The sequence below is a fragment of the Gopherus flavomarginatus genome, chromosome 4 (assembly GCF_025201925.1).
Source record: "Gopherus flavomarginatus isolate rGopFla2 chromosome 4, rGopFla2.mat.asm, whole genome shotgun sequence".
Taxonomy (NCBI): domain Eukaryota; kingdom Metazoa; phylum Chordata; order Testudines; family Testudinidae; genus Gopherus; species Gopherus flavomarginatus.
The window spans coordinates 60,659,575-60,686,121 of record NC_066620.1 but is presented as its reverse complement, the minus strand read 5'-3'; the positions used below and the strand labels follow the sequence as shown (position 1 = coordinate 60,686,121).

At 41.4% G+C, this 26,547-nt stretch overlaps 1 protein-coding gene across 1 annotated transcript in view; it reads left to right on the top strand.

Annotated features, from left to right (window-relative positions):
- Positions 1-26,547, top strand: part of PLB1 (phospholipase B1) — a 118,938-nt gene that overhangs the window by 18,651 nt on the left and 73,740 nt on the right. Inside the window, exons 10-16 of the mRNA XM_050948431.1 lie at positions 1,034-1,116; positions 2,461-2,539; positions 3,217-3,321; positions 6,628-6,723; positions 18,157-18,225; positions 18,714-18,794; positions 21,143-21,209. Of these exons, the coding sequence (XP_050804388.1) occupies positions 1,034-1,116; positions 2,461-2,539; positions 3,217-3,321; positions 6,628-6,723; positions 18,157-18,225; positions 18,714-18,794; positions 21,143-21,209 (580 nt within the window). The remainder of the gene's footprint in view (positions 1-1,033; positions 1,117-2,460; positions 2,540-3,216; positions 3,322-6,627; positions 6,724-18,156; positions 18,226-18,713; positions 18,795-21,142; positions 21,210-26,547) is intronic.

Sequence of the window (26,547 nt, the reverse complement as noted above, 5' to 3'; positions counted from 1 at the left end):
ACACAAGATGTCAATCCTCTAGCAATGACTGGTGCAGACCAAAGATGGGCATCATCCATTTAAAAAAATCATGTTGTTTTTTTCCCCTTTCCATTTTTGTCTTAAAACCTCAGTGTAAGTCATTTCTTGCTTGTCCATCCACTGCTCCAGGCAAATCATTATTTCAGTGAAATGTGCTGCACCTAGACCATACAGCTTTATTAACACAACTAGCATTTATGAGTATATATCAATGGTAAAACAGAACCTTTCTATGTTTACTGTTAATCCTAGCTAAGGTATTTGTATAGCACCCAGCAAGAATTGTTTTTTCTCTAACTAAGGTCTAATACATATGCAAAAACTATTACTCTTTGAATGTATTGGGCCAAACCCTGAAGCCTTTTAATAACTTTTTACTCAAATCTCACTCCACAGGTCACCAGCTTCAGTGAGATTTTTACCTAAGTCCTGTTGGCTCATTATCATCAGAATCTCTTCCCTTCCCTTCTTACGTTTCTGTTCATGTCACTCATGCTCATAACAATGAGATCTTTATGCACATCCATTAGGAAAGCTACATCTTGATTTGGAAGAGAGGAGGTATGAGAGATTAATAGGCCAGTGTAATAAGGAACATATCACCTCTAGGCCTTGCATACTTCTCTATCTAAATGATAGTTTATCTGTTTGATTTCAATCTAGATCAGTAGCAAATGACAGCTGTCATCACCTGGTGGTCTTTCAGTGATATATGTAAAATGAGTTAATTGGCCACAGTTCACAACTTGTCTTCTCAAACTAACGTTACCCTGACTGGCAGTCATAGGAGGAGGGCCAAGGACTGAATCAGCCATGACTGAAATCACTGATTCTTTGAGAGGGTCCCTCCTGGTCAGAGGTGAAGTACATTGATAAGGCAGTTCGGAGGAAGCTGTACCAGTTCTGTGAATAAGTAGAAATCTTCCCAGGCAATAAGAGTACTATTTTAAAAATGAATAAAAAACTCTAATTGCAAATTCTGCGTGTTCATTTTCTACCTCTTTTGCTGTAGGTCCCCAAAGCCTTTGTAAACCTGGTGGATTCCACTGAGTTCAGAATCTTCTATCTTTCGCACAGCGATGAGAACAAAATCAGGTAAAGAGACGTTCTTTGAACTACGTAAGGGCCATGATCTCCCTTTAGTGTTCCTGATAGTGTACTGTATTCCCCTCTCCCCTTCTTTCCAAAACATGGCAAGAATGCTTACATATTGACTGCACTGTATGTACTGGGGTCTTGTGAGCAGTGCATTTAAAGTTTTTTCAGATGCCTTTAGTACTTAGCAAAATGAAATTCAGCACATTAACACTCAATGTTTTTCCCACAGAAAATTTCTCATTACTGGCAAATAAATTCTAGATCCCAGAAGCCATGAATCTCTGAAAGACTCTAAGATTCTAGAAGCCACAATGTTCAAAAAGGAATATTCTTTGGATTAAAATATTTTATAGACAGCCATAACTACTTATATAGCCATCTTGAAGCACTTCACAAGCCTGCATAGGAGACATTCCACCCATCAGTGAAATGTTCCATTCCAAAGGAGCATTGGCAATTACATAAAAGCTTAGCAATGCTGCACTGAAGTTTAGGTCAAGAACAACGCTATTTAAGTCAAGAAGAGAAAGATCTCTTCTCCAATAGAGATTGCAAAGGGAGATTAAGAAAGCAAAATCTGATGACCAACATTTGAATTTGGCCAGTACACCAGGGTCTACCCCTCTACTCTTGTAAAAAGTGCCATGTGATCTTTAATAACTTCAGGACATCAGTTTTACATTTCACTCAAAAGATGGAGTAAATAGCCATTGCATAGAAATAGGTAGGTAGAAAGGCCAGATGTGCCTGCTTTAGCCACCAATGAGACTTCATTGAGTTATGGGTTGAATTTGGCTCAGTGTTTACCAGAAGTTCACAAATGATAATTTGTGTAGTATAACGTATGGTGTGAGAATAATGGCACAGCTTGAGGGCTGCTACCACAATATTAAGGCAATAGTTCCTGTGCAAAGTATTGCAAGAGTTCAGTTCGCTAATGAGACTGGAAATGGAAATGTTTGAAAGCAAATGCTAAATTATCTGCAGCAGCTAATTCAAGTACGAGAGTGATGCCCACTTGACAGACCCTGAACTAAACCAAGCCTGGTGTATTTTGCCAGCTGAATAGGTTCAAAAGCCAAGAAGCTGTCCAAAGCAATGGACATGGAAACCAATATAATTCCGGGATAAAGTGGAAGAGCAATGTGTCCCATGTGATTTCCAGTCTTTGTCAATATGCAGCCTTCCGCAATGATGCTTACTGGGCCTTCAAACATATTCTGACACATGACTGTCAGTGGCATATTAAAGTTCCAGCCATGTCCCCATCAAGAGAAAATTGTTACCTGAAAGTAACCTGAAAGTACTGGGGGTTTTCGGTTTTGGTTTTTCATTCTGCAGTAATGCATCCAGGGCGCCATGTAACTGTGTCGACGAAGACTCCAAACTTGATGACATCATATTGAGATGGTCCTACCAGGTATGGCTTTTTCCATATTTCTTGTTTTTTGTTCTAAGTTGGTAAAGGTAGACTGCTATGCTCATGTTCAAGGTTAGGGAGATGAGGGGTTATCTGTCTAATACAAATGACACCAGAGCTATGATTATGGGGTAACCTATTCTGGCATCAGTAGCATGTGAGAGTAACATAATAGTATAATTAATCAATCTCTGCACCTTTTGTAGATGCTAATGATTTTATAGCTCGTAGTAACATAGGATTTGCCATATCTAATTAGAGCAGTGGTCCTTCTAGTCTAGTATCTTATCTCTGGTACTGACAAATGTCAGATGATTTAGAGGAAGCTGGAAACTTCCTATATTACAAGTGGCTGAATGTGCTACTGTCTTGTATCTGTAATTCCTTCTACAAGCTGCAGGGAACCAGTTTTTATTCTTAAGCGTGAGATTTGATTACCTTCCTTAGCTGCTTTAAGAAAATGGTGTTAATTCAATGCAATTCTCTCAGAGCCACAGGGAAATTTCTAATTGTGGCATAAAATATTTTAATTGAATTACTATCTTTGTCTTTGGCTACATCATTTGATTAGTGTGGTTTATTAGGGATGGAGATGACCTTAAATTCATTTAAGACATGGATAAACTGTACTGTGGTCTCTCCAGCATCCTGTTAAATGGTTGTTATCTATCATTTAGAGTGATTTGGAAAAGCTGCTGAATTCTGGGAGGTATGATGTGAGGGACGACTTCACCATTGTTCTGCAGCCTTTCCTCCAAGAAATAAATCTGCCTCATAGAATGGTGAGTGAACATCAACCATTCTTCTCCTTTCTAGGTCACCTTTGGTGACAACGACAGAAATATTCAGCTGGTCCTTTCACAGAATCATAGAATACTAGGGTTGGACGAGACCTCAGGGGGTAATCTAGTCCAATCCCCTGCTCAAAGCAGGACCAACACCAACTAAATCATCCCAGCCAGGGCTTTGTCAAGCCAGGCCTTAAAAACCTCTACAGATGGAGAATTCACCACCTCCCTAGGCTATCAAATCCCCCCTCTCTCTTCTCTTCTGCAGACTAAATAACTCCAGTTCCCTCAGCCTCTACTCATAAGTCATATCCCCAGCCCCCTAATCATTTTCGTTGCCCTCCACTGGATTCTCTCCAATTTGTCCACATCCCTTCTGTAGTGGGGGGACCAAAACTGGACACAATACCCCAGGTGTGGCCTCACTAGTACCAAATAGAGGGGACTAATCACTTCCCTTGATCTGCTGGCAATGCTCCTACTAATACAGCCAGATACGCCGTTGGCCTTCTTGGCAACAAGGGCACACTGCTGATTCATACCCAGCTTCTTGTCCACTGTAAATCGCAGGTCCTTTTCTGCAGAACTGCTTCTTAGCAAGTTAGTCCCCAGCCTATTGCGGTGCATGGGATTCTTCCTTCCTAAGTGCAGGACTCTGCACTTGTCCTTCTTGAACCTCATCAGATTTTTTTTTGGCTCAATATTCCAATTTGTCTAGGTCACTCTGGACTGTATCCCTACCCTCCATTATACCTATCTCTCTCCCCCAGCTTAGTGTCATCTGTGAACTTGTTGAGAGTGCAATTAATCCCATCTTCCAGATCATAAAGATGTTGAACAAAACTGGCCCCAAGACTGACCCCTGGGGCACTTTGCTTGATACTGGCTGCCAACTAGACATTGAGCTGTTGATTACTACCCACTGAGCCCAACAATCTAGCCAACTTTCTATCCACCTTGTAGTCCATTCATCTGATCCATACTTCTTTGACTTGCTGGCAAAAATACTGTAGGAGACTGTATCAAAAGCTTTGCTAAAGTCAAGATATATCACATCCACTGTTTTCCCCATATCCACAGAGCCAGTTATCTCATCATAGAAGGCAATCAGGTTAGTCAGACATGACTTGCCCTTGGTGAATCCATGTTGACTGTTCCCGATCACCTTCCTCTCCTCCAAGTGCTTCAAAATGGATTCCTTGAGGACCTGCTCCATGATTTTGCCAGGGACTGAAGTGAGGCTGACCAGTCTGTAGTTCCTCAGGCTCTCTTTCTTCCCTTTTAAAAATATGGGCACTATATTTGCCTTTTTACAATTGTCCAGGACCTCCCTCCGATCACCATGAATTTTCAAAGATAATGGTCAATGACTCTGTAATCACATCAGCCAACTCCCCCAGCACCCTTGGATGCATTAGATGTGGATCCAGGGACTTGTGCATGTTTAGCTTTTCTAAATAGTCCCTAACCGGTTCTTTCACCAGTGAGAGCTGCTCACCTCCTCCCCTTACTGTGTTGCACAGTGCAGCAGTCTGGGAGCCCCCAACTCTCTAAGCCCACCTTGCCTCAGTGGCTACTGCCAGTCATTGTTCAGCTCCCTTTCCCTGGGGCAGACTTCAGTCTGTAATGGCCACTCATCACTGGCAAAAGGGTTGGACCAGCTGAGGATAGACGACCTCATTAATCTGCATCAGAATTAGTCTCTCCAGGACTTTGTAGGTATCACACAGTAGAGACAGTGGTTGGTAGCCCTTGGCGCCTGCCAGTGATTTCCCTGGCTTGGGAACAACTAGGATCTTTGCTCTGCACTGAATTTCTGGGAGACTGCAATCCTGAGTCCAATGATCAGAAACTGAAGCAGCCAACTTTTGATGATTTGGCCTGAGGTGAGAGTCAAACTCATTGTGGATGTTATCTGGACCAGGAGTTGATGTACAGTCCAGTCATGCTCTTGATTGGTAAAAGCAGCCATTGGGTTCATGTCCGCTCCCAGAGACTGCCATCTCTCAGCAACCAACCATCATTTTAACTGCACAGCTGAAGGCTTTTTCTCAGTTAGGAGCTCTGCCATTGGCCATCAGCTGGGATGCAATGGAGTTTTCTGTGATTGGCTATTATCTTTTGTGCAGACTGTAATCTCCATTCAGTCTTTTAATAATTTGCCAGGCTTTTGACCACAATGCATGAAGTTCAGTTTGGAAACAGTTTCTTTCTATTGCTATTGTCTGGTTTGATCAAGAAGGTGAAAAAGGTCTCTACTTTTATAACCTCGTGTGTGTTCTTGAGGGATTTAAATTTCTGATATAATCTGGCTGCATCAGATAACCATCTAGGAATAACTTGTTGATGGAATCCCTGAAGTGTAGATTTCATTGCAGCAGATAGAACTTTATTGCAGAAAGGTTAGTAATAGGGAGACTGTGGAATCCCTGTCATTGTAGGTTTTTTAAGAATAGATTTAATAAACACCTGTCAGGGATGGCCTAGATATATTTGGTCTTGCCTTCATGTGGGAAGGATGGACTTACTAGATGACCTCTTGAGGTCCCTTCCAACTCTACATTTTTATGATTCTGCCACTGGAATTTGTGGTCTGTTGCTGTCTAGTTTTTAAATTTTCAGTCATTTTCAGTTCTTTGATGCACATGATTTTAAGACTTACACTACGACAGCACGGGCTTTCAGCTACTAGCTGTTTTTAAATGTAAAGCTATATTGCTCTTGGTTTCTTTATTTGTTTTGATATACAACAAAGCTGCCTAGACCCACAGGATGTTGTTGTCCATGAGCTACTAAAATCTTTCAAACACTGTGGCTTTTACTTGAAAAATATTGTTCTATATGTGCTATCAAAAGATCACAATCAAGTTCTTTAGGCCAGTGCTTTTAAAATTCCCTTAAACATCAGCTTAGAGAAATAGCTCTTTTTTCCAAACCAGGCTCTGTTAATTCTATTAGCATATTCTTCCTCAACCTGCACATGTGACTCTCGCTATCACTACTTGCTTTGCAGTTACTCTGATCTTCCTGCTATATCATGGAATTTATTGCCTTTTCGGTGCTGCCTCCTAGTACGAAGTACATCAGTCATGTCTCAGAACAGTGTCCTGTTCTATCTCTACTCAGAGACTGCAGTGGAGGTCAGCTTCTAGTGCATATCTACTTGTTCAGATTATTTTAAAAATGTGTTTTTCCAGTGCTGAGTATCATTTTCTCCTCCAAGCATTGGTTCTAGGCCTTATGCATAAATGAGGTAGCACTGTTCCACCATGTCCTATTCTAAAATACTTTCTCTTCCAGGGCTGGCAGGTTAATGGCACTTCCATACCAAAGACGCCAGAGGAAATCACTGAAGAGGAGTGCTCTGCCTTGGGCGTGGGTCTCTGGAACAACATGGTAAGAAGTGTTGAAGATGTTAGGGCTGATTAGGCTTAGCACAAATGCCTGGAACCTCAAAGCCAGCCAGTCCTTAAGTAGGGAGGGTTCTGTCATTAGCAGTACTGTGAGGAATAGGGGAAGCTGATGAAAGCTCCCTCATAGCTACCACCCTCAGACAGGTAGGGAGACTACTCTATATTTAAAGGTGTAGTACAGAGTCCAGAATGACCTCTCCTTCCAGTTACAAAGCTATGTACACTGTAGTAAGCATTTTGAAAAGTCTCTGAGATGTCCTCCTTTCAACAACAGAGTCTCCTAAATATGGGGCAGGCACAAAGACACATAAGGGTACAGAAAAGTAAAGAAAAATCCCTTCTGTTGGTGAGCCTGGCTTCTCTCAAAGGGTCACAGCTCAGCTACGCAGAACCCCATTCAGGAGAATGCATCCGGGTCTTGGCCTGGCCTTTCAGTTCCTAAACTGATGTTATAACATTACAGCACTGAGCATAATGGAGTCCTAATCTGCGACTGGGGCTCCTACGTACCACAGCAGTACAAATAATAATATACTCTTTTATACTGTTTTGACAAAATGTTCCTATTTTGAGTTGGATGCTTGGTCTGGAGGCTCCTCCATTTCTGCCTCAAGGCTTGGATCCAGGATAGACAGACTCCTTACAGCTGCGGAAAGCTGCAAATATCTCTCTCTGGGGACTGGTGCTTCAAAGAAACACGGACACTCCTAACCCCAGAGCATAAGAGCCAAAAGGCAATTTGCATTCACAAAATTTGTGCATGTAATAGAATGTGGGCAGAGCTCTAGGTACTTCCACGTCCAGCTAGCTGATGGTGAGTGCAAATCAATGAGTGAGAGGGACAGAGCACTCTGATTTGTGACTGTGGTTAATTTAACTGGGGGCAAAAATTCAGACACTTTATTTTTTTTTGCACCTGTCTAAAGAGAAATCTGCTCCCAGTGTTTTCAAAATGCTTCCTTTAGTGTATCTGCTGTTTTAGAGGTATCTGCTCTGTCACCAGAATTTCAGTTTAAGGCATTTCCCCCTCTTTTTATTTAGAAATTTGCCTCTTCAAAATTTTCCAGGGTTCTTCTTTCCCTGGTGATGCCAGCAGCCGCATTTCAACACACACACATATATATTTTTAAAAAGGATTAAATTAAAATAAATAAATGGTGGTTAGTGGATCTATATTAAAGAAAACCACAGGGAATTATTATTATTATTATTATTATTATTATTATTTGGAGGAGCAGATATTCATGAATGAACCAGATGCTGACATCTAAAATTAAAAATGTTGTAGGTTTTTTTTTTTTCTTTATTAAACTAAGGGCTGGGGGAAAGCCAACAGGTGCAGAGGAGCACACGGTTAAGGTGGAGACAACCCCAAGGGATGAATTTGTTAAAGGGGGCGCTCTATAGCTTAGTAAAAAGGACAGGAACGAAGTTTGTAAAGTACAGGTAGGAAGTAGTGAAGAACAGTCAAACATAAGAGTCCCATTTAAATATAATACATGAAGGCAAGCAACTGAATATTGACAAAATGTACAAGTGCTGGTATACAAAGACTAGACATCTAAATGCTAAAATGGGTGAACTAGCGTGCCTGGTATTAAAGAACGATATTCATGTAACAGGCATTGTAGAAACTTGGTGGAATGAGGATAATCAGTGGGACATGTTACTACCTAGTTGCAATATATATCTGAGAACGACAGAGTAGATCGTGCTGGTGGGGGAGTGGCACTATATGTGAAACAAAGCCTAAGTAAAAATCTTAAGTAAATCAAACGTGTACCACAGAATCTCTATGGATAGAAATTTGATGCTGCAACAGTAAAAGTATAGAAGTAGGAATTTATAATGATCATCTGCCCAGCATGGTGCCTGTAAAATGCTCAGGGCGATTAGAGAGGATGCACAGGCAGAAAATGCAATAATAATGGGGGATTTCAATTATCCGCATATTGACAGGGTCTGTATAACCTGAGGAAGGGATGCAGAGATACAATTTCTAGACACCATAAATGAATCCTTCTTGAGCAGCTTATCATGGGTGCAACAAGGGGAGAGGCAATATGTTAAAAGAGGCTCAAACTAATTGTATACTGAAAATAAACAAAACAGAGAACCAATTAATAAATAAATAAATAATGCAGCATAGCTAAACAAAGGAGTAAAAGAGGCAGTTAGAGGCAAAAAAGCAACCCTCAACAATAGAAAGGAGTATAGATTTTGGCAAGTTTAGTGTAAAAGTATAATTAGGTAGGCCAAGATGGGTGAACTAGAGTGTCTAGTATTAAATGAGGATATTGATATAATAGGCATCACAGAAACCTGGTGGAATGAGGATAATCAATGGGACACAATAATACCTCAGGGTACAAAATATATCAAAGGACAGAACAGGTCGTGCTGGTGGGGGAGTGGCACTATATGTGATAGGAAGTGTAGAATCAAATGAAGTAAAAATCTTAAATGAACTAAATTGTACTATAGAATCTCTATGGATTGTAATTCCATGCTTGAAAAAGAAGAATATAGCAGTAGGGCTATATTACAGACCACCTGACCAGGATGGTGTTAATGACTCTGAAATACTCAGGGAGATTAGAGAGGCTATTAAAATAAAAAACTCAATAATAAAGGGGGAGGGGTAGATCAGTGGTTTGAGCATTGGCTGCTAAACCCAGGATTGTGAGCTCAATCCCTGAGGGGGCTATTTAGGGATCTGGGGCAAAAATCTGTCTCTGGGGATTGGACTAGATGATCTCCTGACATCCCTTCCAACCCCAATATTCTATGATTCACTTAAATAATGGGGGCTTTCAGTTATCCCCAGTTATATATACTTATAACCTCAGGAAGGGATGCTGAGATAAAGTTTATTGACACCTTAAAGGATTGCTTCTTGGAGCAGCTAGTCCTGGAACCCACAATAGGAGAGGCAATTCCTGATTTAGTCCTAAGTGGAGCACAGGATCAGGTCCAAGAGGTGAATATAGCTGGACCGCTTGGTAATAGTGATCATAATATAATTAAATTTAACATCCCTGAGGTGGGGAAAACTCCACAGAAGCCCAACGCTGTAGCATTTAATTTCAGAAAGCGTAACTACACAAAAATGAGGAGGTTAGTGAAACAGAAATTAAAAGGTACAAAAGTGAACCCCTGCAAGCTGCATGGAAACTTTTTAAAGACACCATAATAGAGGCTCAACTTAAATGTATACCTCAAATTGAAAAACATAGTAAGAAAACCCCAAAAGAGCCACTGTGGTTAAACAACAAAGTAAAAGAAGCAGTGAGAGGCAAAAAGAGATCCTTTTAAAAAGTGGAAGATAAATTCTAATGAAGAAAATAGAAAAGAGCATAAACTCTGGCAAATGAAGTGTAAAAATATAATTAGAAAGACTAAATATGCCAACAAATGAGATCCAGTGGATATAGTGTATTTAGATTTTCAGAAAGCCTTTGACAAGGTCCCTCACCAAAGGCTTTTAAGCAAAATAAGCAGTCATGGGATAAGAGGGAAGATTCTCTCATGGATTGGTAGCTGCTTAAAAGATAGGAAACAATAGACAGAGGTCTATTAAAATCATGAATGGTATAGAGAAGGTAAATAAGGAAGTGTTATTTATTCCTTCTCATTATACAAGAACAAGGGGCCACCAAATGAAATGAATAGGTAACAGGTTTAAAACACACACAAGAAAGTATTTTTTTTCACGCAATGCACTGTCAACTTCTGGAACTCCTTGCCAGAGGGTGTTGTGAAGACTGATACTATAACAGGGTTCAAAAGGGAGCTAGATAGATTCATGGAAGATAAGTCTATCAATGGCTATTAGCCAGGATGTGCAGGAATGGTGTCCTTAGCCTCTGTTTGCCAGAAGCTGGGATTGGGTGACGGGGCATTGATCACTCGATGATAACTTGTATGTTCATTCCCTTTGGGGCACCTGCCATTGGCTGCTGTCAGAGGACAGGATACTGGGCTTGATGGACCTTTGGTCTGACCCAGTATGGCCGTTCTTATGTTCTTAAGAAAGAATTTGAAGAACAACTAGTTTAGGACTCAAAAATTAACAGTAAATTTTTAAAAGTACATCAGAAGCAGGAAGCCTGCCAAACAATCAATGGGGCCAATGGATGATCAAGGTGCTAAAGGAGCACTCAAAGAAGAAAAGGCTGTTGGGGAGAAGCTAAATGAATTCTTTGCATTGGTTTTCTCTGTAGAGTATACAGGGGAGATTCCCACTCCTGAGCCATTCTTTTTAGGTGACAAATCTGAGGAATTGTCCCAGATTGAGGTGTCAATAGAGGAGATTTTTGAATAAATTCATAAATTAAACAACAAATAACAAGGTCCAGATGGTATTCACCCAAGAGTTCTGAAGGACTCAAATATGAAATTGCAAATCTAACTGTGGTATGTAACCTATTGCTTAAATCAGCCTCTTTTTAAAAAGACTTTAGAGGTGATCCTGGGAATTACAGCCAATAAACCTAATTTCAGTGCCAGGCTAATTGGTTGAAACTATAGTAAAGAACATAATTATCAAATACATAGATGAACATGATATGTTGGTGAACAGTTAAAACTGCATTTGTACAGGGAAATCATGCCTTATCAGTCTACTAGAATGTTTTGAGGGAGTCAACAACCATGTGGACAAGGGGGATACAATGTACTTGGACTTTCAGAAAGCCTTTGACCAAGTCCCTCATCAAAGGCTCTGAAGCAAAATAAGAAGTCATGGGATAAGAAGGAAAGTCACCTCATGGATTAGTAACTGATTAAAAGACAGGAAACAAAGGATAGGAATATATGGTCAGCTTTCACAATGGAAAGAGGGCTGGGTCCCCCAAGATTCTGTACTGAGACCTGTGCTATTCAAAATACTCGTAAAATGATCTGAACAAGGGGGTGAATAGTGAGGTGGCAAAATGTGCAGATAGTTAAGTCCAAAGCTGACTGCAGAGAGTTACAAAGGGATCTCACTAAACTTGATGATTGAACAACTAAAGACAGATGAAATTCAGTGTTGATAAATGCAAAGTAATGCACTTTCAAAAAATAATACCAAGTATACACACAACATAATAGGGACTAAATTAGCTATTCCTACTCACGAAAACATCATCATGGATAGTGCTATGAGAACACCCACTCAATGTGCAGCAGCTCTCATCAAAACTAATAGAATTTTAGGAACCAGGAGCAAAGGGATAGGTAATAAAACAGAAATATCATAATGCCACTATCTAAATCCATGGTACGTCCATACCGTGAATACTGCATGCAGTTCTAGTCAGCCCATCTCAAAAATAATATATTAGAATTGGCAGAGATGCAGAGAAGGTGCAACGAAAATGATTAGGGGTGTGGAACAGCTTCCATATGAGGAGAGATTAAAAAGATTGGTATTATTCTGCTCAAAATGGAGACGACTAAGGGACAATATGATAGATGGTTTTGAGCAAGTGAATACGGCAGTGTTATTTACCACTGCACATAACACAAGAACTAAGGGTTCATGAAGGATAGGTCCACCAATGGTTATTAGCCAAGAGGGTCAGAGACGCTACCCCATGCTTTGGGATTCCCTAAACCTCCAACTGCCAGAAGCTGGGCATGAAATACAGATCACTGGAAACAGCCCTATTCTGTGCTTTCCCTCTGAAACATTTGGCATCAGCTACCGTCAGAGACAGGTTATTGGACTAGATGGGATCATTGATCTGACCCAATATGGCTGTTTTTATGTTCTTATTTATCAAAGCATCTGCAGTTCCCATTTTAGGGCAGGTGAAGCAGCTAAAAACAAAATCTGAGCAGTTCAGTAAACACAATTTAAGAATAAATCCTTGCAGATCTTTAGTTTTAATTTCTGTCACTTACTGGCAGCTGGAGGGTTAAAACCTAACTGCAATTAAGGCTAAGTTTTTTTCATGGTCATTTTTAGTAAAAGTCAGGGACAGGTCACGGGCAACAAACAAAAATTCCTGGAAGGCAGGACCTGTCCCTGACTTTTACTAAAAATATCCCTGACAAAAGGAATTGGTGGGTTCAGCACCCATTGCTGCTGGGGCTTCTGGGTCTCCCACTGCTGCAGTGCGTGGGAGCTCTGGGGTCACAGGGCAGCTGGCCAGCTGCAGGGGGTCCCCCCTCCACCCATCATAGCTAGGCACTGCGGGGAGTCCCCCTGCCCGCTGCAGCTGAAGAGCTGTGGGGTCCCCTGCCAGAGCAGGGGCTGGGAGCTGTAAGGTACAGGGGGCTGGCTGAGATCTCCAGCCCCAGGACAGAAAATATCATGGAGAGCAATGGAAGTTACAGATTCCGTGACTTCCATGAGCTCCATGACATAATCATAGCTTTCATCGTAATCAAGGCTGTAACCTTGGAACAAAAGGGCTGCCTCTCTGTTATCCATGAACACTCATTAGGATAACGTCAAAGTTCATGTCTCAACTCTTCTTTTACTGCAAGGCAGATGCCATGATAAGATATGTCGTGCTCCTGTGTCATTGTGTTTGGCTCTGTTCCACTAGCTAAATTAATACGAGGAGGACTGGAAGCCGATTTTAGCACTGTCACACAGTCTGCCTGTGAGATCAGGCAAGTCACTTAACTTACCTGTGCCTCAGGTTCCCCATTTATAAACCAGGGCTGAAGATACTTGCTTAACTTGCACAGATATTACTAGCGCTAATTAAATGATTTGTAAAATATTTGAAGACAGAAAACACTTCCTAAACTAAATATTATTTTTGAATGGGTTTAAGTGCAAAATTACTGAGGTAATTCACACAAATATGAAAGAGTTAGGACAACAATCTGCCTATCTGCTAAGCACAATTTTTTTCCGTGACATTTCTATGAAAGTGATTTTTTTCCCACTGGGTGCAAATAATGAATTTACTTGAGGGGGAGGGAGCTAATTTTGCCAATTTTTGCCACCAAAAATTACACTTTGCTAACAGAAAGTGGAAACATTTTGTCTGGGGTCAGCTTGGCCAATGTTTTAAGGATCCTGGATTTCATTGGCAAACTGCATCAGGTAGGGAAGCCAGAGGAGATTCTTACTAAAGTCTTGAAGTAGAATCCACCTTCATGCCCCTCATCCCCACCCCACATCTTTACTGGACTATGCAGCTGGCATTTCAGACACTAAAATTAGAGACTGGATTAGAACTTTGTCATTCCTGGGTTCACATGCTCATTTCATGGAGCCTATTAAGCCTCCCTTTCCTCCAGTCTTTCCAAATCCCAGCTCTCCAGATTCCAGTGTGTGCAGATGCCACATGCTGCCTTCTTTCTCACACGTATTGTACAAAGAAGTGTGACATCCCCATCCTGAAACAACTCTACTGCCTCCCCCTTCATTGCAGGGTCCAGTAAAAACTGCACTCCAGGAGTGAAATCCTGGTTCCACTGAAGTCAATTTATCCCCATATGATCAAAGCTTTTCATGGATGTGTACACCAGTCTACCTTGTCCTCTCTCTCTAGCTCCTGCTCAAATTCCTGCTCTCACCTAGCATCAAACTCCCGTGTCTGCCTTCACACAGTAATCTGGTACCTGTGGGTGGGAGAGCCTTCTTCTCTGCAACTCCGGCCATTGGAACAGCTTCTCTGTATCACTCTGCTTCGATGATTCTCTGTATAAATTCACATCTCTTCTGAATACATATCCTTTATTTGGCCCCCTTGACTACACCTGTTAACATTTCCCTCTTCTATACTTTATTCTTGTCACTTTCATTCTGGAGACGTTTTGGGAAACTCGTGTGTGTGGCAGACATTGAGCAAAATGAAGTTGTACTGTCAAAGATGGGCCTCTCCAGGATTTGCTGTCGGCTTCTTATATTTTTGGAGATGCCATTTGAGTCAATGAACTGACCTAAGGTGAGAAAAATACTTAGTTCAGTTTTGCTTTTGTTTTTTGTTTGGATGCTTCCCTATCTGTTCGTCTCCGTGCCTCTCCTCTTTCAACACTGAAATCTCTTAGTAAAGCTGGAGGTTCTCAGAAAGGCATCTCTCCGGGTAGACTTTGTTATCTGCAATCCCTTTGATGATTGCCTACAATTGCATGAGGCTAGATGACAGGTCAGAATCTTTGGAGTTTAAAAGGCACGGAAGATTTCTTTATCTGATCAGCATCTCTGACAAGGGGAAGCTCTTTCTCTCATCAGAATAACATCCAGCGATATCTGCTAAAAAACAAATCCACTGCAGGGGGAGCTGATACGAGATATAAATCAGGGCCAGTGTGGCAGTAAATACGCAGCAGAGTAGGAAGAAGCCCATTTTTTGTCTCCAAAATGCTCGGCTCCTTCCACTTGATATGTGAATTCCAGGTGCCCCATGGATGTTTTACAAAATGCATAATTGCTAGTTGGGAGCAAGGTTCCAACAAACTTTATATATTTAAGAAAGTGGTTTGTTACAAACTGGCAGGTGGTTGGGAAAAGCTGTGAGTAGTTATTTGTATATTTAGTCCACCATCACTTCACCATACTGATATCTACAAAGGGCAGTTTGATTAATTTGGTAAATGCTTTGCAACATTATCTCCGGAAATATATCTAGATGCTAAGTGCCTTTCGTTTGTATTAAAGAATTTAGACAAGAAGCTTTTACTCTTGTCTTCAGCTATTATTCATGTAACAAAATAGACCATGAGAAGTCCAGCCCTATAAGATAGGGTTCTTGTCTTCCTGACTTGTTTTTCCCTAACTGGATAGTGACCACAGAGGGATTTGTACTATGCGTCATCCTCTATATACTCATTAAATGTTTTTACTTTCATTTTGGGAACATAGGAATAGCCCAGCTGGATCAGACCAGTGCTCCATTTAGTCTTTGACAGTGGCCAATAACAGAATATTCAGGGGAATGTGAAAAATTCTGTGGTGGACCAAATAGAATAACCTGCCCATGGGATAAATACCTTTCTGTCTCCCATCAGTTAGGGATTAGCTTATGTCCTAAAGTGTGAAGGTTTATATCTTTTCTAATATTTTAAAAATCTTGTCTAATGTAACTGTGGCTCTTCTCATTATCCATACAAATGTCTAATCCTTTCTTGAAATCTACTAATCTCATGGTCATAAGACTGTGACCACTTGTTCCACAGGCTACAATGTGTAGAAATCAGGGCCGGCTCCAGGAACCAGCCCAGCAAGCAGCTGCTTGGGGTGGCCAACGGTGAGGGGTGCCACGTCCGGGTTCTTCGGCGGCGAGTCCCTTGGTACCTCTTGGAGCGAAGGACCAGCTGCCAAATTGCCGCCGAAGACTGAAGCAGCGGTGGTAGAGCTGCAGATCTTGATTTTTTTTGTGTGTGGTTTTTTTGCTGTTTGGGGCAGCAAAAGCCCTGGAGCCGCCCTAGTAAAAATAACATTTCATTTTGTCAGTTTAATTAAACAGCCACTCATGCTTGCTTATGAGAGAGTAAGGTGGGAGCTCCGAAATTACTTTTTCTCTACCATTCATTATGGTCTATATTCCAGTCATGTTCCTTCCTATTCCTCGCCTCTCTAAACTACACTCCTTTCCAAATGCTTCTCCAACAGAAGTCTCTAAGCATTTGTATCCCCTGTCTCTGAAACCTTTGTCTTGTTTCCTTTTAGATGGAATGATCAAAACTGCACATTCCAGGCGAGAATGTAACAATGACTTATATAATAGCATTCTAAAATTTTCAGTGTTTTCTATTCCATTCCTTATGCACCCTTGCTTTTCCGTGGTTCTACATGGAGCAAAGACTTTCCTTGAGTGATCTACAATGGTGCCCAAGTTTCTTTATTGAATATTTATAGTTAACTTACTACCCAGCAAGAGGTAAGAGTAGTCCAATTATTCCTTCCAATATTCGTCTTGCATTTGTCAATATTCATTTTCATCAGCTGCCATAATGTTGCATTAATAGTTGTCCCATCTTGTGGGACGAGAAACAAGAGTGGTAGAAAAAACAGTCTTGTATCCAGCCTTGACGTGCAATATAAAAAAAAGGAATAAAAAGCCATGCCATGAAAAGCATAAGCCCAGTTCACTTGAGAGAAAAGAGCAAATCCATTAGCTGTGATAATAGCCAGCTTGTAATTCTGTGGGCTCTGTTCCCCAGAAGGATGGTGCACATGCACTAAGGCATTATATTACACTTCTGTGATGCTTTATCACAAAGTAGGATCACAGGGAGTGATTAAAAATAGCAACCAAACTAAAATGAAAGAATCAGGGTGGTGTCATTGCTCTGTCAGAGTTAAGATCGTGTTTCATTTTATACTTAGTGTTCAAGCTCTTTTTTTACATGAAGAACAGTGTATCTGCCCAAATTTTCAGCACATATTCTCTCAGTAAAGCTTGCATTTTCTGAGCAGTTTCAAGAAAATCAGTTAATTAGTCTGAGCTCTAATCAATTAAAAATTGGCCCCTAAAAAGGTTCACATTTTGAGTCTTGTGATTTTCCTGGGCTTGTGACGGGGGTACTGGGCTTTCTCTGCCCCTTGCTGGAGGTGTTGCCTTTCTGACACACTCTCCCAACAGAATGGTGTCACGGAGGAAAAAGAGCCAGTGAGCTTGCACCTCCGAGCACAGCTTAGAGAAGCCACTCAGGCTCTTATACTCGTGGAGTCAACAAACTTGGTTCTCCAGGGCTAAAAGGGGAAAGAAGAGGCAGTAGCCAATCAGGGCTTACTAGATGAGATAAGAAGGCTTGCCTGATTCTTCTGAGGGTGAATTCTGGTTGGAGCTGGGACAAGATAAGAGCTCCCTGAACCTAACCCAAAGAACCCAGGCCTGCCTCAGGGCTAAACAATCCAACTGAACTGCAGTTAAACTGGGCAATAAACTAGTGATGGTGGTAGTGGGTTTGAAAACCTAGGGGCCCTTTTGAGTTGAATGTCAATCAATTGATATATGATTAGCAAGGGCTGTTGGCACAAGAGGTTTTGCTCCTGGTGAACTTTGACAAGGCCCCTTAAAAACTATTCACTGTAGAAAGCCATCCTCCCTAAATGAATGAAGTGTGATTTCCACCCCCAGAATATAAGGTAGAAGGGGGGGGGCAGGAATGCTGGAGGAAGTGTGACTGTTAAGGGTAGTGGGGAGATTGGGGAAGTGGGTTGGAAGGCTGGCATCCCTACTGGAGCAGAGTTAAGGTGGTGGTGTTAGCTCTAGTGGGGAAATATGGCATCTCTAGGTGGATGAGTAAGAAGTTGGTCATGTGCGATGCCTTAACTTTTCATTTCCTTGCTTTTGTGGTTTTATGTTATGCATAGAGCCATCGTAAGGCACACACAACACTGTGTTTTTGTGTTCTGCTATATGTTAGCGATGGGCCTGCAGTAAAACTCTAGATCCTAACACACCTGATTTACGGCTGCATCCCCCTGAGTATAAGACACATTTATTCCGTTCTCTTCTAGGTGGAACCAGTTGGGCAGAAGGAACATTATCATTATGCAAAGATGCTTCAGGCCCAGTGCCCATCTCAGGTAAGAGAGCTTTCTTTTTAATGTGGGATTTTAACTGCTGCTTACAGAATTTCCAAGTTATCTAACTGTTTATACAGATGTGTGTCTGTTTTAAGAGACTACTGCTCATTCCTAAACGTGTGTGGGGACCCTTCCTGAGTCTGCTCACAAAGCTTTAGGTTACAAATGGCCTCTAAGCCTCTTTAACTATTTTGTATTCTTAAAATGCTGAACCACTGAGTATGTTTGCCTGAAAAGTGGACTTCTTGGCAGCGTGTAGTTAAACCACCTTGCTACACTGGATCTTTCACACTGGTTCAGATGCTGGGTGCATCTTGTCTGAAATGAATAAAGTGAATTATTCTTTAAAGGGAGAGAACTGTCTGTATTTGGAACAATTTCAGCAGTAAAACGGAGTCCCACACAGAGTGAAGAACTTGGACCAGCAGTGACTTGAATCAGATTTTTGTCTGATCTGAAATTACATTAAATGTATCTTATCTCTGCAGGAATATCCATATTTGTTCACATACAAAAATAGTAACTACTTATCTTCCCCTCGGACATCACAGCCTGAAGCCCTGTCTCAGGTACAGACCGCCTTGCCATAGCATATAAGTTAATACATGACTACACTGGATGGGTGGAGCTGGACAAGAGTGTTGTTATCTCATGAACATTATTACATGGGGACAATTGTGAGTCCAAAGCCTGAGACTCTTTGCTCCCATACTGTGAATGGCTGAGGACTAGAAAACTTATATTGCTGCCACATTCTTACCTAGCTGGATTTTGTGTAGCACAGGCCAAATTGTCTTCAGTCAGCAGTGAAGACAAGATCTCAGGCTAAAAGGGGTGTGTTTTTTGTCTTAAGGTAACCAACATGGATGAGCTATCCCAAAGTAAAAACACAGTGAAGGCAAGACAAGTTAGGTTTACTGAAAGATAAAATAGGCAAGGGTCAACCTCAGGCTGACTTTGTTGAGCTTAAATTGTGGTCCAACTGAGTTGCCTTGTCTTCACTGTGATTTTACCTCAGGATAGCTCACTTGTATTGGTTATCCTGAGGTTAAAAAAAAAAAGAAAAAGAAAAAAAAAAGAACCTTTCCAGCCATGAAGACAAGGCCAAAGTGCAGGGATGTTGCACAATGTTACTAAAGTGCTGAACATTGCAAAGGTGATATTATCCATTGTCATGAGTAAGAGATCAGTGTGCATCCTGAACCAGCACTCCTAACGACCTACGTGAGATGTGGGCTGGTACTGCATGTCCTGGGTCTGATTCTCATCTCACTTACTTTACTGTAACTCCATGGATTTCATTAGTTACTCCAGACTTACACCTGCATAAGGGTGTAAGTCAGGGTGTGAGGAGATGAGAAGGAACAGTATGGCATGAAGAAAAGGAGACCTAGAAGAGAAGGACTGGCGAGTCATGAGGCCAAAGTTCTCCCACTCAAACCAGATAACTCCCCACTTGGTCACTGTATTGGAGAGATATAGGACACACCCATTCTGGAGTCTTGCCCCAAAGGCATACTCACACCTAGAGGCCCAGGGTCAATCTAGAAGTTACACCTTGCTGAGTGGGTGGTGGGATCCAGAAGAACCCAGGCCTGTCCATTAAAACCTGTAAAGATATTGGCACTAAAGGAGGTAACCAGATGGATAGGGAGCACTAAACAAGTTAAGCAATATAATTTTTAAATAAATGCTAATCGATTTATTTTATCCTCCTAGTTAGCAAAAAGAAGCACAAAATTCACAATAAAGAATATATTTAGTTTCACATCAACATGTTTTAATGTATCGGAGGGGTAGCCGTGTTAGTTTGGATCTGTTAAAAGCGACAAAAAGTCCTGTGGCACCTTATAGACTAACAGAAGTATTGGAGCATAAGCTTTCGTGGGTGAATACCTACTTCGTCCCATGTGTCTGACAAAGTGGATATTCACCCATAAAACTCATGCTCCAATACTTCTGTTAGTCTATAAGGTGCCACAGGACTCTTTGTCATTTTTCAATGGTTCTCAATCAGTGAGGATCCATCTTTCTTTAAGAAAATAGGTAAAAAAATATAAATGCAAAATATGATGAGAAGTCAGTGATTTAAATCAAATTTTCCTGGCTGTTGGTTAGAATCATTATTAAAATTGGTGATATAAAAAAAACTAGGATAAAAAATCAAGGGGGATTAAATTTAGGACTCTCACCATCAAAAGCACAAGCCCCTACCATTTGAGATGAAGGAGCAATTCCATTAGCTATGATTAAGTAGCAGGCTTTTAATTTTATGGGCACCACCCACCAAAAGAGTGGTGCACACACACTAAGTCATTCTATAACACTTCTGTGATTTTGCCAATAAATAGGATTACAGCGCAGGAGTGAATACAAATAACAAACAAGACAAAATGAAAAAATCATGCTGGTGCCATTGCACCACCAAAGTTAAGGTTGCTTTTAGTGTTGCACTTCCAGAGGGAGTTCTAGCATGTGGCTATGGGTGTTTGATTATCTATGTTGGATGAAGGTTTCTGATACCCTGAGAGAGGGATTGGTGATAAATGAACTGGTAGGAAGACCAAGCCTTCAAAAGAAGAAGGGTACCCCTGGACATCCAGAGGAAGCACTCGAGGGGTGGAAACTTGTCTTAGTCATGCCCAGGAATTAGGGGATGCTCTGACCAGTGGGTCATCCCCTAACAGAAGCAAATCAGTTTTGAAGAGAGCCAAATACATAACTTGCCAAAAGCATAAGCCACCAGATGTGCCTATTTGTGTGCAATAATTAAATGGTGTGGAATTCAGTTTCACTCTAGGAAATTCAGGAAGATTTCAGTTTGTTTTTATATATAAATCCCTAGGGACACCAAACATTTATCCCTATGAGTCCATAAAAGGCTTCGTATAATGTCTCATACTGTGTGTACTTCCAGGAAAGGAGCTATGGGACAAGCATTCCCTGTTTTGATCGAAATCCCTCTAATACGGTTCCTGTTTCAGGTACAGATTTTTTTAAATCTTTATTAGAGAGCTGTTTCAATTGATCTTAAAGGGACACTGTCAATTAGTTTTATGCACAAAATGTAACTTTTTTAAAGTATTAAACGATTTCATGAATGTAACAAATATTTCAGTAATAAAAGACACAGCTTTAGGTGGCTATTTAAAAATTCCCCTGTGGTGTTTATAAAGCCACATACACAGAATTGCCCTTAAGTATAGGTGAACTACAAAGTGAACCTGACAAAAGGCAGAAAATGAAGCTAACCAGTCTCCCCAAGTAGTATTATATGCAATTATAATAAATCTCTACATCTTTAGCCCCATACAGTCAATGATCTCAAAGTACACTATGAACAGTAAAGGTTTAAGCCTCCTAGCATGTCAATGAGTCAATGAGCTCTAATTATCCCCACTGGACAGATGGGGAAATTGAGGCACAGATAGCAGCCATAATGTTGCACAGGATAAGGAAGTGAAGGAGCACCTAGGTCTCTGACAACCCAGCTTAACCGCAAATGCCAGCACCTTCTCCAAAAAATTAAAAATAAAACAGTAAAAATGATGAAAAAATTAGTTATTTAGTGTTGTTTCAGTTTAAACAGCCTAAGGTCAAGGAAACATGTTGAAACATTTTATTTTTTGTAGTCCTTATCCCTTTACTTACAGGTAGCTTTCTCAGAGGTAGATTTGAATTACTGACACATGCTTCTGAAATCACAGGTTTCTCTGACTTTAGCCTTTAATGTGTTTTCAAGAGCTCCCCTGCAGACACAGAACAGAAATGGATCATTGCAGACTCCTAATACAGCACCTGCTTTGCTACAGTGGGAGTTCTTTAGATAAGATTGAAAGACTCTTCAGTCAAATTCTGGTTAAATTATCTGATTGGCTTAATATGAATCAGGTTTGTATCTAAGTTGGATGTACTCTTCCCAATTAAGTCACTGTTTACTAATCACATTGAATGGTCCATTCTGTAAAATACCTTGGAGTCATCTGCCTACCTATAATTGTGGATGGTAGAGCTGTCTAACAGTTAGTTCTGCTGATTGTGGGCCAGAGAAACGGGAGTTTAATTTCCTGTATGTTCAGAACCACCAGTGCTTTCAGGAGCCTGTAATGTTGTTCTGCAATTCAGAATTTACTGCTGTGATCTATTTTGTTCCTTTGGCAATTAAAATTTCATGTGCTCTTTTTTCAGTATAGTATGTTATAATGGATAAGTTTGCTACATAAAGGTTCATTACCAAAGAAATAAATTCAAAAAGAGAGGCCAGTTATAGATGCAGGATATATAGATACATTCTTAAGAAGTCAAGAAATAAATCAGATGAAGGAAAAACAAATGTTGTGCATATAGAACATTTTTAATGTAGAAAGGTCAATATATGCATATTGGTGCATTGTCTTATGTTAAAATGAGAATCTTCCTTCAGTTTTATTTGTCTCACATTACAAATTGAAATATAGACAGGCATGGCAAAATTTGACTTTTATTATTCAGACAGATATCTTTATTTTAAAGCATTTTTCAATTTTTGTCAATTGTAATGATCATGGTTGTGCAAAATTATGGGTGTTAAGCATTTCACCCACTATATTTATCCATTTAAATTCCCACAGTTGAAGGAAACTGTGGCAGGGGGAATCAGACAATGGGGGTGGGGATCAGACAGTTATTTGATAGTAGATGGTAAGATTTAAGGCTTCATAACCATTCAAACGCATGTCAAAATGTACAAAGTAAATATCCTTAACTCAAACACTTAAGTTCTCAAGCTCCTTTTTTTTCATTGCCTAACTATAAATTTCAATTATTGATGAAAATATTTTCTTTTGTCGTTTATGTACAATGAAATTGATGTTTACCAACACTTACCAATAAAAATCTAATCCTTCCAAGACTCAATGTAGGCCAGATTTTTCAAAAGAGCTGAGGGTTAGATTTTTAGGTGCTCAGAACTCAAAACTACTCAGCACTCATTCAGGCACCTAAATGTGGATCATATTTTCAAAAGTGTTTAGCTTAGCACTCACCATGCTGAACTCTTGAAAATCGGCCCACTTATTATTTTGATGCCTAAACGGAAGACTGGCTTGCTTAAAAACCTGGCTTATAACGATACGTTTAATGACAACCAGACAATAGGAGAAAATATGTGATACTTTTTCAAGTCCACTCTGCAATCTTAAGACTTCTGTGTGTTTCTCTCCCAGATGGATTATGGTTTCATTTTAAAAGCTGTAGCAATACCAAGCACCACTGCTGTCAGTGGAGCTCTGCCTGTCTTCAGTTCATTTCTTGGATCTTAATAAAAATTTTGCTTTGGATAGATGTGGAGGGAAATCCCTTGGCCTGTTCACGGTAATTGGTTTGCAGCAATGGGATCAAGACTCGGCCTGATGACTGCCCTCCTAACTGCTGAGTGTTGTGATCAATGCCAGTATTTGTCAAGTATCAGAGGGGTAGCTGTGTTAGTCTGGATCTGTAAAAGCAGCAAAGAATCCTGTAGCACCTTATAGAGTAACAGACGTTTTGGAGCATGAGCTTTCGTGGGTGAATACCCACTTCCTCAGATGCATGTAGTGGAAATTTCCAGGGGCAGGTATATATATGCTAGCAAGCAAGCTAGAGATAACGAGGTCAGTTCAATCAGGGAGGATGAGGCCCTGTTCTAGCAGCTGAGGTGTGAAAACCAAGAGAGGAGAAACTGGTTCTGTAGTTGCCAAGCCATTCACAGTCTTTGTTCAATCCTGAGCTGATGGTGTCAAATTTGCAGATGAACTGAAGCTCAGCAGTTTCTCTTTGAAGTCTGGTCCTGAAGTTTTTTTGCACAGGATGGCCACCTTAAGGTCTGCTATAGTGTGGCCAGGGAGGTTGAAGTGCTCTCCTACAGGTTTTTGTATGTTGCCATTCCTAATGTCTGATTTGTGTCCATTTATCCTTTTCCGTAGAGACTGTCCAGTTTGGCCGATGAACATAGCAGAGGGGCATTGCTGGCATATGATGGCGTATATTACATTGGTGGATGTGCAGGTGAATGAACCAGTGATGGTGTGGCTGATCTGGTTAGGTCCTGTGATGGTGTAGCTGGTGTAGATATGTGGGCAGAGTTGACATCGAGGTTTGTTGCATGGATTGGTTCCTGAGCTACAGTTACTATGGTGCGGTGTGCAGTTACTGGTGAGAATATGTTTCAGGTTGGCAGGTTGTCTGTGGGCAAGGACTGGCCTGCCACTCAAAGCCTGTGAAAGTGTGGGATCATTGTCCAGGATGAGTTGTAGATCCTTGATGATGCGTTGGAGAGGTTTTAGCTGGGGGCTGTATGTGATGGCCAGTGGAGTCCTGTTGGTTTCTTTCTTCGGTTTGTCTTGCAGTAGGAGGCTTCTGGGTACACGTCTGGCTCTGTTGATCTGTTTCCTTATTTCCTCATGCGGGTATTGTAGTTTTGAGAATGCTTGGTGGAGATTTTGTAGGTGTTGGTCTCTGTCTGAGGGGTTAGAGCAGATGCGGTTGTACCTCAGTGCTTGGCTGTAGACAATGGATCGTGTGATGTGTCCGGAATGGAAGCTGGAGGCATGAAGGTAGGCATAGCAGTCGGTAGGTTTTCGATATAGGGTGATGTTAATGTGACCATCACTTATTTGCACCGTGGTGTCAAGAAAGTGGACCTCCCGTGTAGATTGGTCCAGGCTGAGGTTGATGGTGGGGTGGAAGCTGTTGAAATCGTGGTGGAATTTTTCTGGAGTCTCCTTCCCATGGGTCCAGATGATGAAGATGTCATCAATGTAGCGTAGGTAGAGAAGGGGTGTGAGTGGACGAGAGATGAGGAAGCGTTGTTCCAGGTTGGCCATAAAGATATAGGCATATTGTGGGGCCATGCGGGTGCCCATAGCAGTGCCACTGATCTGGAGATATATATTGTCATCAAATTTGAAATAGTTGTGTATAAGTATAAAGGCACAGAGCTCAGCAGCCAGTTGTGCTGTGGCATCATCAGGGATAGTGTTCCTGACAGCTTGTATTCCATCTGTGTGTGGGATGTTTGTGTAGAGAACCTCTACATCCATGGTGGCTAGGATGGTGTTTTCTGGGAGGTGACCAATGCATTGTAGTTTCCTCAGGAAATCAGTAGTGTCACGGAGATAGCTGGGAGTGCTGGTGGCATAGGGTCTGAGTAGAGAGTCCATATATCCAGACAGTCCTTCAGTGAGAGTACCAATGCCCTAGATGATGGGGCGTCCAGGATTTCCAGGTTTGTGGATCTTGGGTAGTAGATAGAATAACCCTGGTCGGGACTCTAGGGGTATGTTGATTTCTTCTGGTGTTAGTGGAGGGAGTGTCCTGAGTAGATGTTGTAGTTTCTTAGTGTATTCCTCAGTGGGATCTGAGGGAAGTGGCCTGTAGAATTTGGTATTGGAGAGTTGTCTGGCGGCCTCCTTTTGGTAGTCAGACCTGTTCATGATGACAACGGCACCTCCTTTATCAACCTCTTTGATGATAATGTCAGGGTGGTTTCTGAGGCTGTGGATGGCATTGCGTTCTGCACGACTTAGGTTGTGAGGCAAGCGATGTTGTTGTTCCACGATTTCTGCCCTTGCACGCCGGCGGAAGCATTCAATGTAGAGGTCCAGACTGTCATTTCGACCCTCAGGAGGAGTCCATGTGGAGTTCTTCTTCTTGTGCTGTTGGTGGGAGGGCACCTGTGTATCAGTGCACTGTTCAGCCGACCTGGAACAGCGCTTCCTCAGCTCTCGTCCACTCACGCCCCTTCTCTACCTACGCTACGTTGATGACATCTTCATCATCTGGACCCATGGGAAGGAGACTCCGGAAAAATTCCACCACGATTTCAACAGCTTCCACCCCACCATCAACCTCAGCCTGGACCAATCTACATGGGAGGTCCACTTTCTTGACACCACGGTGCAAATAAGTGATGGTCACATTAACACCACCCTATATCGAAAACCTACCGACCGCTATGCCTACCTTCATGCCTCCAGCTTCCATCCCGGACACCTCACACGATCCATTGTCTACAGCCAAGCACTGAGGTACAACCGCATCTGCTCTAACCCCTCAGACAGAGACCAACACCTACAAAATCTCCACCAAGCATTCTCAAAACTACAATACCTGCACGAGGAAATAAGGAAACAGATCAACAGAGCCAGACGTGTACCCAGAAGCCTCCTACTGCAAGACAAACCGAAGAAAGGAACCAACAGGACTCCACTGGCCATCACATACAGCCCCCAGCTAAAACCTCTCCAACGCATCATCAAGGATCTACAACTCATCCTGGACAATGATCCCACACTTTCACAGGCC